This window comes from Vitis riparia, chromosome 12, assembly GCF_004353265.1.
Source record: "Vitis riparia cultivar Riparia Gloire de Montpellier isolate 1030 chromosome 12, EGFV_Vit.rip_1.0, whole genome shotgun sequence".
Taxonomy (NCBI): Eukaryota; Viridiplantae; Streptophyta; class Magnoliopsida; order Vitales; family Vitaceae; genus Vitis; species Vitis riparia.
Window position 1 is genome coordinate 3,611,566 of NC_048442.1, and position 15,060 is coordinate 3,626,625.

General features: G+C 35.5%; 2 protein-coding genes across 2 annotated transcripts; one reads left to right on the top strand and one right to left on the bottom strand.

Annotated features, from left to right (window-relative positions):
• Positions 1–981: 981 nt before the first annotated feature.
• Positions 982–1,713, bottom strand: LOC117926845 (zinc-finger homeodomain protein 2-like). Its single transcript, XM_034846135.1, has one exon. It carries the CDS (start codon positions 1,711–1,713, stop codon positions 982–984), a length of 732 nt encoding a protein of 243 aa, XP_034702026.1.
• Positions 1,714–5,296: 3,583 nt separating this feature from the next.
• On the top strand, positions 5,297–14,282 carry LOC117927260 (ubiquitin-like domain-containing CTD phosphatase). The gene is made up of 7 exons (XM_034846711.1): positions 5,297–5,642; positions 6,880–7,024; positions 11,957–12,071; positions 12,155–12,218; positions 13,034–13,199; positions 13,519–13,819; positions 14,018–14,282. The coding sequence occupies exons 1-6, from the start codon at positions 5,395–5,397 to the stop codon at positions 13,762–13,764; spliced, it is 984 nt and encodes a 327-aa protein (XP_034702602.1). The 5' UTR covers positions 5,297–5,394; the 3' UTR covers positions 13,765–13,819; positions 14,018–14,282.
• Positions 14,283–15,060: the final 778 nt, after the last annotated feature.

A 15,060-nucleotide genomic window follows, 5' to 3' on the forward strand; every position in this document is an offset into this window, starting at 1 on the left:
ACTAATTTACTTAATAAATAAATTTGGATATAAGAAAAGGATGTTCTTAGTAGTTTTCATCATGTGTCAAAAGTAGTAGATCGAGGATTAGAACTAATTTGCAAATTTGGTGAGAAAATTCTTCAAAATTAATTTTTCCCATTGAATAAAACTTATACTTTGGACAAAAATTATGAGATCGATGAAGAATGAAATTCATTACCTAGTATGACTTAATGGTGTTTAAGAGGAATTAGAACTTAAATGGACATCTAAACTTACTTGGAAAGCAAGTAAATGAGAGAAAATGAGCCCTTTGTTAAACATAGAACCAAGACAGGTACTATACTAGGTGTAGGACCAAAAGAAAATTTTTCCATCATGCATCACCATCTATCATATAGCAAGTAAAAGTGGTGATAAAAGGCTTGATGTACATAATATTTTTCCAAAGAAAGATGATGATACTATTTTTCACACTATTTTGTTCATGTGCTATAAAAACTAGAAAGAGATTGTTTACCATTCTATTTGTTTATGAACCTTTCATTTGTTTGCCCTATAAAAAAAATCCCCAATAATGATAAGTGAGGCTGCATATTAGCTAACATTCATTAGATTTGAGCTTAAAGTTATCCACACCCATGTTGAAATTCACTTAATTGCCTAAGAAATTAATTTGGAAGATCAAATTAAATGATTTGCAAGCATAAAAAAGGGTGCAAAAGGAAGATATAGGATAAAAGAAAGGAGACAAATTTTAAACCCAAACAAACAAAGGTAAGCATGCATACTCTACCTAGGAATTCACGAAAAAAAGAAGACTCTAAATGACTAAAAGCTGAAAATCACAACCACCAAAAACGGCCATAAAATGGTTGTCATGGTGGTCATGGTTCAGTTCAGAACAGAACAAAGAAAAACAAAACATTTGAAATGAAAGACTAATTTTAAAATTTTCAATCCTTTTTCCCAAGCAGAGGTTCAATAAATAGTCATATGCTAGCTTGAGCAAAAGGTGGGGGGTAGCGGTGGCATCGATGGAGGTGGTGATGATGGTTGTTGTGGCGGTGGCGGTGGCGATGCTGATGATGAGGGTGGTAGAGCAGCCCCCTTCCCATATCTGTTATTGTTTAACCAAACTTTGAACACTCTACGACTAATCCCAATATCAGAGCAGAACTTGCGAATTTCTTCGTCATTATGCCTGTGTGATTTCCAACCTAACCTTTCAGCGAAAGCACTCATTCTTTCCTTCTGCTCCTTCGTCAGCTTTGTTCTCGGCTTCTTCGTTCCTTCCATTTCCACCTTGGTTTCTCCTTCTCTGAGTATCTCAGATGGTACCTCATTCTGATGTTGATTCAGTGGTGGGGCCCTCAAATTGTACAGAAAGATATTATGTGGTAATGGGATTGGAGCAGCAACAATTGTCACAGGGCGAGGGAGGTACCAAACTTCGGTTGTGCCGTCATGGAAAAGGACCTCCTTCCGATGGAAGCTCCGGTGGCATTCACAAGCAGCACAAAGAAGAGATTCTGGAGTTCCATCCTCCCCACCTTTCACAAACTCACAACATCCATCGATGGTATAGTAACCCATGGAGGCTGCATGGTTATGCATGCACTCTTTGTATCTCACGATCTCAACTAGAGATTCATGCTTGATTTGGTGAAGGACCCCCTCGGCCCCTAGTTCACCAACACCATTGTTAGACTTCACTCTACCTCTTGCCATGGGATAGAAAGAAAGAGTAAGAGATAAGACTATATATAATTGCTGGTTTGCATGCGGGTTTGCTGGTTTCGCCAAAACCGCCGTTTCAGTGAAGCAATAAGTGTCAAGAAAGAAATGACATTTGGAAGTGTAGGTAGAAACCATTGGGCCCCTAGGTTTACCAAAACCGCTTCGTTGCTAGTTTTTTCTAAGCCTATAATCGTCCGTTATAATCTTATCTCTTTTAGGATTGATAGAATTGAACAAGGTTGAGTTCTCAATACTCATACCGTATGGAGAGAAATAGAAAGTAAGTCAATAATAGTCACTACTTCCATGAGGGAAAAATCAGGTATGTAGATATTTTGATGTGAAAATTCATAAAATTTTAGAGATATAAAATAAAAATTTAGTTGTTCACCATAAAGAATTGCTATAAAGGGGGTATTATGGAGTATCAATAATGTCATTAAAATGTTGAAGAAACTATGAAAAGAAGATAGGTAAACAAAAAATATAGACATCATGAACATATTGTAGATATATTCAATGTTTTTAATCTATTTCAAAACAATGTTGAGAGATTTAATTATTCCAATCTTGAAGCAATATTAAGAATATTGCATGAATTTCTCGTAGTTATTGAGAGAGAGAGAGGGGAGGGGAGGGGAGGGGAGGGGAGGGGAGGGGGTTTAATCTATTTCAAAACAATGTTGAGAGATTTAATTATTCCAATCTTGAAGCAATATTAAGAATATTGCATGAATTTATCGTAGTTATTGAGAGAGAGAGAGAGAGAGAGAGAGAGAGAGAGAGAGAGAGAGAGAGAGAGAGAGAGAGAGAGAGAGAGAGAGAGAGAGAGAGAGAGAGAGAGAGAGAGAGAGAGGGAGAGGGAGGGGGGGGAGGGGGGGGGGGGGGGGGGGTGGGGGGTTACCTAGTGTATTAATGTCTTGGCAATCCTAGGACTTATTTGTTGAGGAGCTCGACTTTTAGTTTAAGGTCATTTGGAGATGCTTCATTATTCAATTATTTAGGAAAGAATTTGAAACTGTAATTTTATAATTGAAGGATTTTTGCACCAACTTGTTTTTGAAACTTCAGTAAGCAAAAAATAAGATTGAAAATAAGGAAAAGCAAGCAAGTTGAATGATTGAAAGATTTGATGTTATGATTATGCCATATGATATAGTAGAACTATTTATGAAAACGTTATGATGTCAAACAAGCCTAAGGTTTCTAAAAATGTTATAGTTTTATTTGCTTTAATATTTTTTAATTAAAATATTTCATACACAATTCTCAAATAATGTCAAATTTCACCAAACTTGACTTTGTTGCCCTTAATATCTTGAGAAGAAACCATTTATCATGGATATCATATATTTAAATCCACTTAGATGTCATAAATCTTGGGATAACTATTAAGGAAGGAAATGATGTGTCCCTGCGGAATCGTGCAAAAACCTTAATATTCCTTCATCATTATATTGATGAAGGATTAAAAAGTGAATAACTCACAATAAAGGACCTCTCATTCCCAAGAGTAATATGAGAGAATGATATGACCACTTAAAGACTTTTTTTGTTGCCTAAAGCTCATATGATTGGTTGTATTTGAGATTACAAATTTTAAGTCTATCAGCCAATATGACTCTACACTATTCAATTAACTCCCCAAATGAAGCTATGGAGAGAAAAGGTTATTAAAGAAGATATGCTAGAAAAGATTTTATTATTTTTCATACCACGAATGTGCTCCTATGCAAATAATATCAGGAATGTAGATTTACTAAATATTTATAATTGATTTCATTTATTCTAGTTGTTGAATAGAACAACGAGTTTTTACTTAAAAACCACTAATCTTGTATGACTGGTTTTGTGTCATTCCCAGAAGCGAATGTCATCTCATCCTATGATTATTAAAATGGATTGGTCGTGGTACAATCAACTTAATGAATACCTACTTAAAGAAGGGTACATGAATAACTTTGTGTCTATGCATTTTCATTAAGAAATTAGAAATTGGATTTGTAGTTATTGCAATGTAAGTTAATGATTTAAATCTTGTTGGGACTTTTGAAGAGTTCACAAGAACAATAAATTATTTGAAATGAAAGATTTTAGGAAAATAAATTTTTGTCTTAACTCGCAGATCAAACACTTCAGAAATAAAATATTAGTCCATCAATCAACATATATAAAGAAAGTCTTAAAGTGCTTCCATATGAACAAATTACATCCATTAAATTCTAAAATGGTAATTTGTTTATTTGAAGTAAAAAAAAAAAAAGGACCTCGTTCGTTGTAAAGAAGATAAAAAAAAAAAAAAAAATTGATCCAAACATACCTTATTGTAGTGTTATTAATATATTGATATATCTTGCAAATAGCATATGACCAAATATAGCATTCTTTGTTAACTTGCTTGCAAAATATAGTTCTACATCAACTAAAAGACACTTGAATAAAGTAAAACATGTACTAAGATATCTTCATGGAATAACCAACATGAGTTTGTTTTATTTGATAGGATCGAAATATCAATTACTTGGATATGTGAATGTTGGTTATCTTATAGACCCCCACAAAGCTTGATCTTAAATGGGTATATATTTATCTATAATATATCATGAAGATCAATTGAGTAAACAAAAGTACCCACCTTTTCAAATCATTCAGAGATTATCGCAATTCATGAAGTAAATTGTAAATATGTACCGTTAAGGTCAATGGTCTAAAATATTCAACAATCATGTGAACTACCATTTATCAAAGATAATGCTACCAAGTTATATGAAAATAATATTACTTGTAGTGCAAAAATTAAACAATGATTTATAAACTGTGACAAAATCAAACATATCTCCACCAAATTCTTTTGTACTAAAAAACTCTAAGAAAAATGTGAAATTGATGTTCAATAGATTCACTCATATGATAATCTAATATATTTATTTATAAAAGCCATGATCGAGAGATCTATTGGTTAACGTGTTAAAAGAAAACATAATTATATTGACACGAGAGAGAGAGAGAGAGAGAAAGAGAATAATAACATAAATATATCACACTATTTTTTCTTTTATTTAGGTTTTATTTTATTGGGTTATACTAGAAAAGCTTTTAAGAAGGTAGTCATAATGATCATATTAGTTGAAGAATATCACCGCTTTTTTTTTTCATTATAGTTTTTCACATTTGATTTTTCTTTAATAAGGCGATATTATTATAATCATTCAAGGGAAGTGTTATAAAATATTTCCATTCACATGAATGTAAATATTTTTCTGACTCCATGTAAAAGGGATAAAATAGAAAGACTTGCTAATGAAAATATCTTTTGATTCTTCCCCTGTTTCTTTGTCTTTCTACTTACATCTATAAACAATTTTGACTTCTTAATCAGATATCCCCACAAATCTTGGAAAAAATCTTATGGACAACAATTTTGACTTTTAAATCAAATATCCCCATAAAAACGGGGAAAGAAAAGATCTGAACAAATTAGCATTTTCAAAAATAAAAATGGAGACGGTGAAAATTAAAGTATATATATATATATATATTTTGCTTTTTCTCCCATTTTCCTTTTGTCCAAACACAACCTAAAGTCCTAAACCCCTCAAAACAAGGATCCAAGGACCAAAACCCAGAAAGCTTTTATTTTACACTCAAAGAATCAGAGAGAGAGAGAGAGCAATGGCGTCGTCATCATTATCGGAGGAGGAGCTGACGCTGACGGTTAAGTGGAGCGGCAACGAGTACACAGTCCGAGTCTGCGGAGACGACTCGGTGGGCGAGTTGAAGCGCCGAATCTGCCAACTCACCAATGTTCTCCCCAAGCGCCAGAAGCTTCTCTACCCCAAACTCGGCTCGAAACTGGCCGATGACTCAGTTCTTCTCTCTCACCTCCCCCTCAAGCCGTCTCTCAAGATGACGATGATTGGGTATATTCTCATTTTTGTTTTCTCTTTTATTTTCCTCCGTTTCTCGCCAATCAGACGGACGGAGGATGGTTTTTTAGGGACCCAATTTCTTGTTTTTTTTTTTTTTTTTTTTTTCTGTGTGTATTTGAGGTTAAGAAAATTTTTCTATCTTTTGGTTTTCTGATTTTCTCGGGAATCAGACAGTGATTGTGGTAATTAACTGGGGCTTGACTGTTTTGGGTTTGGGATAACTGAATTTAGTTAATTCAAGTGTTGGGTGAGGTTTTGGTGCTTTCAAATGCCACAAAAAGATCGAAATTTTGATTTTGCCTTCTGTTTTCCTCCGTTTTCTCGTCATCCAAACAAGCGGATCGTCCATTTCTAGTCCGGTTGCCTTTTGGTCTTTTTTTTTTTTCAATATGACATTGCATAATGTTAAAAAAATTTTGCTTCTTTTTTGTCCCTGCTCCTAATTTTTCTGACGAACCAACAATGATCGTAATTTTAGCCTTGGAAACCGACACTTTGATTGTTTTGGGCCATGGAGAACTAATTTAAGTACAATCCAATAGTTGGGTGATTCATCAGCATTTCAAACACCCAAAAAGATCAAAACTTGATTTTCTTGCGTTTTCCTTAAGTTTTCGTGGCAGTCAAATGGAAGCTTTGGGCTTGGCGTTTCAAATTTTCTTGTTTGGATGGTTTGAGTTTGGAGTGGTGGTGATGGTACTGGTGAGAACAAAATTGTGATGCTTACTGGGTTTGGAAGAATTGGGGGTTTTAAAAACTCGGTTTGAATGTTCGAAAGGTTAAAGAGAAGGAAAGAAAATGCTGAAAATAGATTGAACGAGGACTTAATTTTTGAATTTTCGGCATTTACCTTCCATTTCTCTTTTTCTTGGTCCAAATTGAATCTAAGTTTAGCAGTTGAGAAGTTATTGGAATAATGGCAGAGATACATTTGGCCCAAACTGGCCTTTCTTTTCTCTTTCTTCTTCTTTTCCTTTCCCCTTCATTTTCCCAATAGTTTCTGACAACCAAGCAGTCTCTTCAAAAAGTTTTATGTTAACGAAAGTAAAATAACAATCATTGGTATCAAATAGCTCTATTTTTTGAGGGTGATACCTGTAATCATCACAGAGATCTTGGTAAATTTCAGACTGGTGAGCAGTTCAATTTGGTGCTGACATTTGTCTGATTTCTGAATTAATTATTTTGATTTGGTGTACATGTTTCTGATTTTATTTCTAATTTCCAGTACCGTTGAAGACGATATAATTGTGGATCAAGTGGATTCGCCCGAGATAATTGATGATTTTGAACTTGGGCAAGATGAATCTACTGATATCAAAGATAAAGAGGTCAATAAGCAGAAATTGAGAAGACGTATTTATCAATACAAGGTCAGTCACTGTTAATACAAAAAATTTTGAAATGAATTGTTGTGTTTTGGGTTATCATTATGGAAATAAGTGTGGAGGTATTCAATTTTTGGCTAAGATTTTTGAACTTGGATATGCATCATCGTGGGCAATTTTGAATTGGGGAGGTGAGGGTGGAGGGGGTTATGATTTTTTACTCTCTAATGAGAGATGTTTATGAATGCTTTGGAAATGTAGAATCGATAATTATCTTCTTCATAATTGGCTAACTAGCTAGCTGATGTATGAATCACAATTACTGTTTTTACATGTTATATTACACTAAACATTGGTTCATTGATGTTCTTGCATTAGTCTTTGTCCAAGCAGCTCTTTTCTGAATCAGAGGCAAAATAGAAGGCAGCAGTTAGGAACATGTTGTCGTTTTTTCCACTTCTTTTTCAATAAAATTCTCTTCACAAATATATGCAGTTTGAGCTGTTCAAGACCTTTCAATTGTAGCCTTCCATAAGATTCTTAAATAAGTAGATATGTAAAGCTCCCCAGTCATTCTTAGTCATTCTTCCTTTCCTGCATCCAAACTTATTTTCCAATTTTTCTGTTTCATGTATTAGACTTTGTTAAAGATTCTCTCTCACACTCTCCTAAACCCGGATAACAGATGACAAATAAATTTTATACTGGGATAGTTGGGTCTGTTCTGGAGTCAGCTCCCCTATATCTCATGATTAGATCTCAGTCTCTCCCATTTATTTATTGACTGCAGTGATCTTGTTGAGCAGTTGACTTGAAATTGTGTCCCTGAACAATGGGAAAAGATGAGCCAACTAGAACGCCATCATCAACCAATAGGTCATGAGAACTTAGTTGGGATCTACCCCTGGACCCCTGAGATGTTAATAGCCATTTTACTTACCTACTTGAGGAAGGCTTAACCCTCTGATAAAAGGTGCCACAGTTTGATATACATCAACCAGTACCACATGGATGTGGATGGAATTGATGCAAATGAAGCTAGCCTCTAGCTTTAACAACCAGCTCATCCTGCTGGTATCACTACCTCAATATAGCCAGTTATGTCTGCTTCAAGGATAAAGCACTTTGGCAACACTGTTTTCTTGGCTGCCACTGCTACCAAAGCAAATGAAAATTCATTGTCTTTATTTGCTTTGGCCTTCCATTTTGGGTGTGTGGACAGTGAATACCTTTTGTGTTCTCACTTTGTACAGCACAACTAGGGTTTTTGTTTCCTATCCCTTTTTATGCATCAAAAGGGACCATATCTTGTTAAAAGATGCTTGTTACCATCAATGGTTTCAAAGGCAGAAGTGTAATAATATCTTTGAGTCTAAGTGCAAGGAGCATGCCCATTCAAAATAAGGCACATGCTTTAGAGAATTATATAATAAACATACTTGCGAAGAAAACCAATGATGAAACTTTTCCATTTTAGAAAAACGATTGTATCACAATTATGTGCATTGAATTATTCAAGAAAAGATTATAACAAAAAATAGAAGGTGTACTAATTCACCCACAATGGAGATTTGTGTGTGTGAAAGAGGGAATCTGTCATGAAACTATGTTAGGTTAGCAAAATAATTCTATTAAAATTATGCACTTGGGATTAGTCAAAAGCAGATTAGAAATTTAGAACAAAGAACTGAGGATGTATTCTTTTGCATTGCAGATTGGCATGTGCATATCTATGTGTATAGAAAGGGAGAGAAAAAAAAAAGAGCGAAAACCCACAAAAGGCATCCTTGTGTGCATGCCACAATCTGAAACAGCAAAGAACCACCCGAATGCACCTTAAGCCTTTTTCGTGCCTTGGCATGCTTTAATCATAGGAAGGCAACTTGTCTTTCAGTGATGTGGTCACTTGTGCAAATGTTCCTAATCCTTATTAAATGCTCAAGTAGCATTAATTATTTGCAATTTGGTCACTTGTGCACTTGTAATGTCAAGTATTTCACATTTCAAAGTCAGAATATATAAGCCAGTAAAGTGTCTCCAAAGGTGTTGCTTTTTGTTGAAATTGTTTTTCAGGAGCTCTCTTATATAGAAACTCTCTTTTACATCAAGGACATTATGGGGATCCAGTGTCTTGTCAAAGGTTGGATTCTGTGTAGGAACTGTGGTAAAAGAAGATCTTTATCATCAATCAGCTGATGAGAAAGGGTAGAGTCTTAGTAAATTGGTGTTGCATGTGCAAGCCGCATGAAAAATTGGAAAATCATCCCCATGTCTATTGTTAAGTAGCCTGTTGCCTTTTGATTCTTCTATGCTCTACATTTGGTGTGTCTTGGGTTTTGCCCAAGTCAACAAAGAAGACCCTTTCTAGCTGGAATGAGTATTTCTTAGGTAAAAGAAAAAGGTATGGAGAATAGCCTTTGTAAATTTAATTTGGCCCCTTAGGGAGGAGCAGAAACCAGGAACTTTTGAAGCTTGGCAATGTTGAAGCTGATTCTGATTTTTTTTGGTTTTCAAATCTCCATTTGTATGGTGTAAGGATTTATTGGGAATGGGTGAAATCCTTTTTGAACTTCATTGATAGGTTGGCTTGGGCCAACACCTTTATTAGCCTTTTGGGGCTTTTCTTCTTTTCTGGTTGGGTTTTCCCTACATTTTTTTTTTTTTGATAGATAAAGAAAATGTATTATAAATAAAAGAGGGTATACACGATGTATACAAAGTAGCCACAAGACCCAAAAAGAAGAGTGAAAACACAAAACTAGCAAACACGCTCTACATATAGCCTAACCAATCCACAAATCCTAACATTGACAAAGAGTTGTTGCTAATATACAATTTAACCCGATCCCAAAAAATATTTAAGAAAGAATTTTTAATTGTTTGATCTAAGCTTTCACAATTATCGAAGGTTCTCCTATTTCTCTCCCTCCATATGGTCCAGAACACATAATGGAGTAACCTTCCAAACCTTTTTTCTTTTTTTCCCAACAAAGGAATGACCCCAGCTAAAGAGAAACCCCCTAATTGAAGAGCACATCATCCACTATACATACAACAATGCAAAAACCAATTGCCACAAATTGCATGCTTTCGTGCAATGGAGGAGAATATGATCACTCGTTTTTTTATCATCTTTGCACATGTAACATCTATTAAGAATCTTCCAACCCCTCTTTTTGAGCTGATCCAGAGTCAAAATCCTAGCCCATGTAATTTCCCAAGTAAAAAAAACTCTCTCATTGGGACCCAAAAATTCCAAACTATATCATGAGGGAAAGGCTCCACTCTCATACAAGCCAAAGAGGAGTAGAAAGACTTAACTGAGAAGGTGTCATTCTTTGACCCCAATCACACTATAGTATCCTTAGCGCTAATGGAGTAGTCATGCAATCTCCCAAAAAATACATCCACCTCCTCAAGCTCCCAATCATGTAGTTGTCTAACAAACCTAGAACCCTAGCTACTATCATCTCAGATGTTAACCACCTAAGCATCTTTTGAGGAGGCTATAGAATAAAGAGCTAGAAACAATTCCCTTAAAGAAGTGTCCCACACCATTTGTCTATCTAGAATTTCACCTTGTTGCTGGCTCCAAACCTAAACCCTGTTTTGTCCTTGAGAACCTCCCATCCACCTTTGATTGTCTTCCACACACCCACATCATACCCCTCTCTCACTTCTTTAGTGCACCAACCCCCCTCTTTCTTGCTCATACTTTCCTACAATTACCCATATCTTCCTTTCACTCACAAATCTGCAGGACCATTTTCCTAACAATGCCTTATTAAGGATGGATAAATTTCTGATGTCCAAACCCCCTTTTTGTTTTTCCATGCAACAAACAAACCAGTTCACCAAATACAGCTTGTGAGTCAAAGCTCTCCCTCCCCATAGAAAATCCCTCTACATTTTTTCCAATCTCATAGTTACCCTTCTTGACATGGCAAAGATAGACATGAAATAAATAGGTAAGCTAGATAAAGTGCTCTTTATCAAAGTCTGTCCTTCCCCCTTTGAAAGAAATTGTCTTTTCCACAAAGCAAACCTTTTCTGAAAGCATTCTTCCACTCCTTCCCAAACCCTATAGGACTTGTGAGGGGCTCCCAAAGGTAGGCCAAAATAGGTGGTAGGAAGAGCACCCACCTTACAACCAAAAATACCAACAAGCTCCTTCAAGTTTGAGACATCTCCAACAAGGATCAACTCACTTTTCTCTAGGTTGACCTTTGGCCTTGATATCGCTTCAAACCACATGAAGATCCAACTCAAGTACTCCAAGTTCTCCTTGCTAGCATCACAAAGAATGAGTGTGTCATATGCAAATAACAAGTGGGAGACTTCCACCCCCAAACCATTTCTACCCCTTATGAAGAAACCATCAATAAAAGCCCCTTCTTTAGCCCTGAGCAGAATACGAGAGAGAGAGTTTCCATTGCTAGAATGAAGAGATATGGGGACAAAGGGTCTCCTTGTCTCAACCCCTTAGAGCTTTGGAAGAAACCTGAAAGGGATCCATTTACCAAGACTGAGAAGACTTTCCTTATGCCAATGTTTTTCCCTCTCTTTGGCATTTTCTAATAAATTTTCTATTTGCCTATAAAAATCTAAAAATGTATATATTTTCCTATACTGCTTCCCTTTCCCATTCGAATCAATTCATCTATTTACATGGCTGTTATTTACAAAAATGTTGCTTCATTTTGTTGTTATTAATGGTTTCCAAACTTTTCCATGATACTTTCTCCATTGGTTTCCTAGGTTTAAATCATATTTAGGACAAAAGAGTCTTTGCATCTTTAACTATTCACCACATAGTAGTCCTCTTATGCAGAATATCTTACTGTGATGTGACTGATGCTTCTTCAAATGGCATTTTTAACTTGTATGCAGAGATTAGAACTTGTAGAATACGTTGGCACTGTTTGAAACTCGTTCTGAATGTCTATAATGTTCCTTTTGTTTGGTCTTCAATTATAGATTGAACTCCGGAACCCATGCCGTGAGGGGAAAAAACTGCTTGTACTGGATATCGATTATACTCTATTTGATCACCGTTCAACAGCAGAGAACCCTCTTGAACTAATGCGACCTTGTAAGCAGTCCCTTTGTGGCAATTGTACTTTAGTCTTTTGTGTTTGTTCTAGTGACAAATGATTTAAATATTGTCTCGTGCAGATCTTCATGAGTTTCTCTCAGCTGTATATGCTGAGTATGATATCATAATATGGTCTGCAACCAGGTCAGATTTCCCCTTTTTTCTCACCTTTTTGCAAGCGCATTTCATGGAAAGAATGATGAATCTGTTTGCCATAACTAAAAACACTGCTACTCTGTTCTTCCTCTTTTTATGATTTTATGAATTTATTTTATAAAAGATTTCCTATTTGGCATAAAAGCTTCCAAATGTCATGCACTTCCATTTGTTGAAATATGCTTGACTTGTGATGCCTTTATCTTTGTGTGTGAGCGCGCTCTCCACATGTCTTAAATTACACCTAGTGCTAAACTTATTTTGCATCCTCCTTTAACTTTTTGTGGTCCATATTTCATGATGACTTCTGTTGGATAAGATGTCCTCATAAATCCTGCTTTCATAATAGCAAGTTGATAGGACATCTGTAGTCAGTCAATTTATAGATTGTGAAATTTCCTTTTATAAATATAAAAATAAAATTCTAATTTACCTTTTTATTTGGATGATCTAGTTCCTAAGATTTAATCTGCATGATAGCGGCAAGCATGATGACATCTTATCTGATGGTAGGATTTCCATCATGTGAACATGTGTGTGTACATGTGGTTGATATCACAAACTAGTGAGTCCTTTCTCCTTTTGTTATGACATGGTAACCATTAGTCCATCTTTGGAGAACTCATTAAAAACACATTTATATGATGAAACTCTCCAATAAACCATGTAATGGGGAGGCTCAGGAATCAAACCTAGAACCTCCTGTCCTTAAATGGAAGTGCCTTTCAATTGAGGTGCCTGTTGAATCCTTTTTCCCTTAGGGAGATGTATGATGCTATAGTTGATCTGTTTCCTATCTGCAGCATGAAGTGGGTTGAATTGAAGATGGGACAACTTGGGGTACTCAACAATCCTAATTACAAGATTACAGCTCTTCTGGACCATTTAGCAATGATTACAGTTCATTCAGATTCTCGTGGGCCCTTTGATTGCAAGCCACTTGGTTTGATATGGGGTCAATTTCCTGAGGTCTGATATTCCATTTTTTTTTTTCCTCCCCTAGTTTTTCTTTTCTCTTCGTCTTCATCAAATCCATAGCTGGTTAAATAAGTCTTTATTAAAGAAAAGGAAAATGATCTCCTCCTCAAAATCATAGGAAAAATTGAAACTCGTCTTTTGAAACCTTAAAATGATTATTTCAAACCAAAGAATATCGTGCAGATGTTACAAAATATAAAATAGATTATTTTCAAATGCTATATAGAAAATTGAATTATTGCATTTTTCTTGTGGGCCCAATGATCTTCCTACTTGACAATAGACTGGTGGTATCTTGTTATTTTTGCAGTTCTACAGTTCAAAAAACACCATCATGTTTGATGACCTTCGAAGAAATTTTGTGATGAACCCACAGAACGGTTTGACAATCAAGCCATTCAGGAAGGCTCATGCTAACCGAGACAGTGATCAGGAGCTCGTGAAGCTCACCCAATACTTGCTTGCTATTGCTGAGCTTGATGACCTAAGCAGCCTCAATCACAAGAACTGGGAGTCATACAATGAGGACAATTTTAAGAGACGCAGGCACTCATGAGTGACCTTGGCTGCTGCTGAGATTTCAACATTTGTTGCTTATATCCACTTTTAAGGTATGTGCATTTTGTTATTAGTTTGATTATGGTCCAGATCCACAAAACCTCTCTCTGCTGCCTCTGGTTATTGTGTCTTCAAGATATGACTTGAGTGCAAGAGTAAGGGTTTTAGAATCATTATTACCATGAAACACATTCTCTTTCTATAAAGCAGCATAAATGTATACATCCATTAAAACCCTCCTTCTGTTTCAGGACAGAGTACTTTCGTCTTCCATGGGTGGCTGCGAGAGACTTCAATCCACAATGGAGTTTCTTTAGTATCCGCTCATCGTTGGTTTACACTACATGCTGCTTATACATCTTTTGTCTTTTCTGTTTTGGTTGAAGTTAAGAATGGGAAGAAACAAAACTTACGTGATTGCATTTCAAGGAAAATGGTGTGTGGAGGTGTTCAAGACCAAGATATTGAATGAAAAATGAAAAATCATAATATTATAAAGTATTTGAACTTCTCATAGATTTTCTCTGTTTCGTCTTCTTTATTTGATGCTAAACAGTTTTATGCTTAGAATTTTGTGGTAGATGATCATTTGCTAGACAAACTAGCTGGTAGCGTTTACATAAACCCGAAAATCCAAAACTAGCTGGTTAGAAAAAATTTAGGAGGGGATGCAAATGGGTTGCAGTCCTCTCCCTTGTCTGCTCTGTTCAATTCCTCGTAGCTGAACTTGTCACCTGCAGCTGTGAGTAGTCATGGGGTGAAGATGGGATCACTCCTTTACGCTGCTGGTGTTGGAAGGTGAGGTCAATAGGCATCATGCAGGTTGATTTGCTAGAATAGATTGTTTTGATTTAGTCATGCAGACCATAGGAGGAACGAAAAACCTGAGAAGAAAGTTGAGAGACATGTCCCTGAATGGACCTGGCAGTCCAGGTCGTCGAGGAAGATGGAGATTGCCCCAGAAAATTGCCTACTCTCAACACCTTCTCCTTCAAGTTCTTGGAAAAATACTAAGGAAAAAAAAAAATTAAGAAAAATGATTTTTTCATATTTGATTATCTTGTGAATTCAAATGGTAGTGTATATTTTTCTCCTTGTGTTTGAGTGGTGTTATTTCTTGTGGTATTAATTTGTTTATTAGATAAGCATAAGTGCTTTTAATATTATAAAATATTTTAAAAGCATTTATTATATTTATAAAGCAAAAAATAAATTTACATTAAAAAGGAAAATAAGAAGATATCGTTTATCTTTTTCCTTAATAATAATTTAAATAAAAGTTATAAATATGATT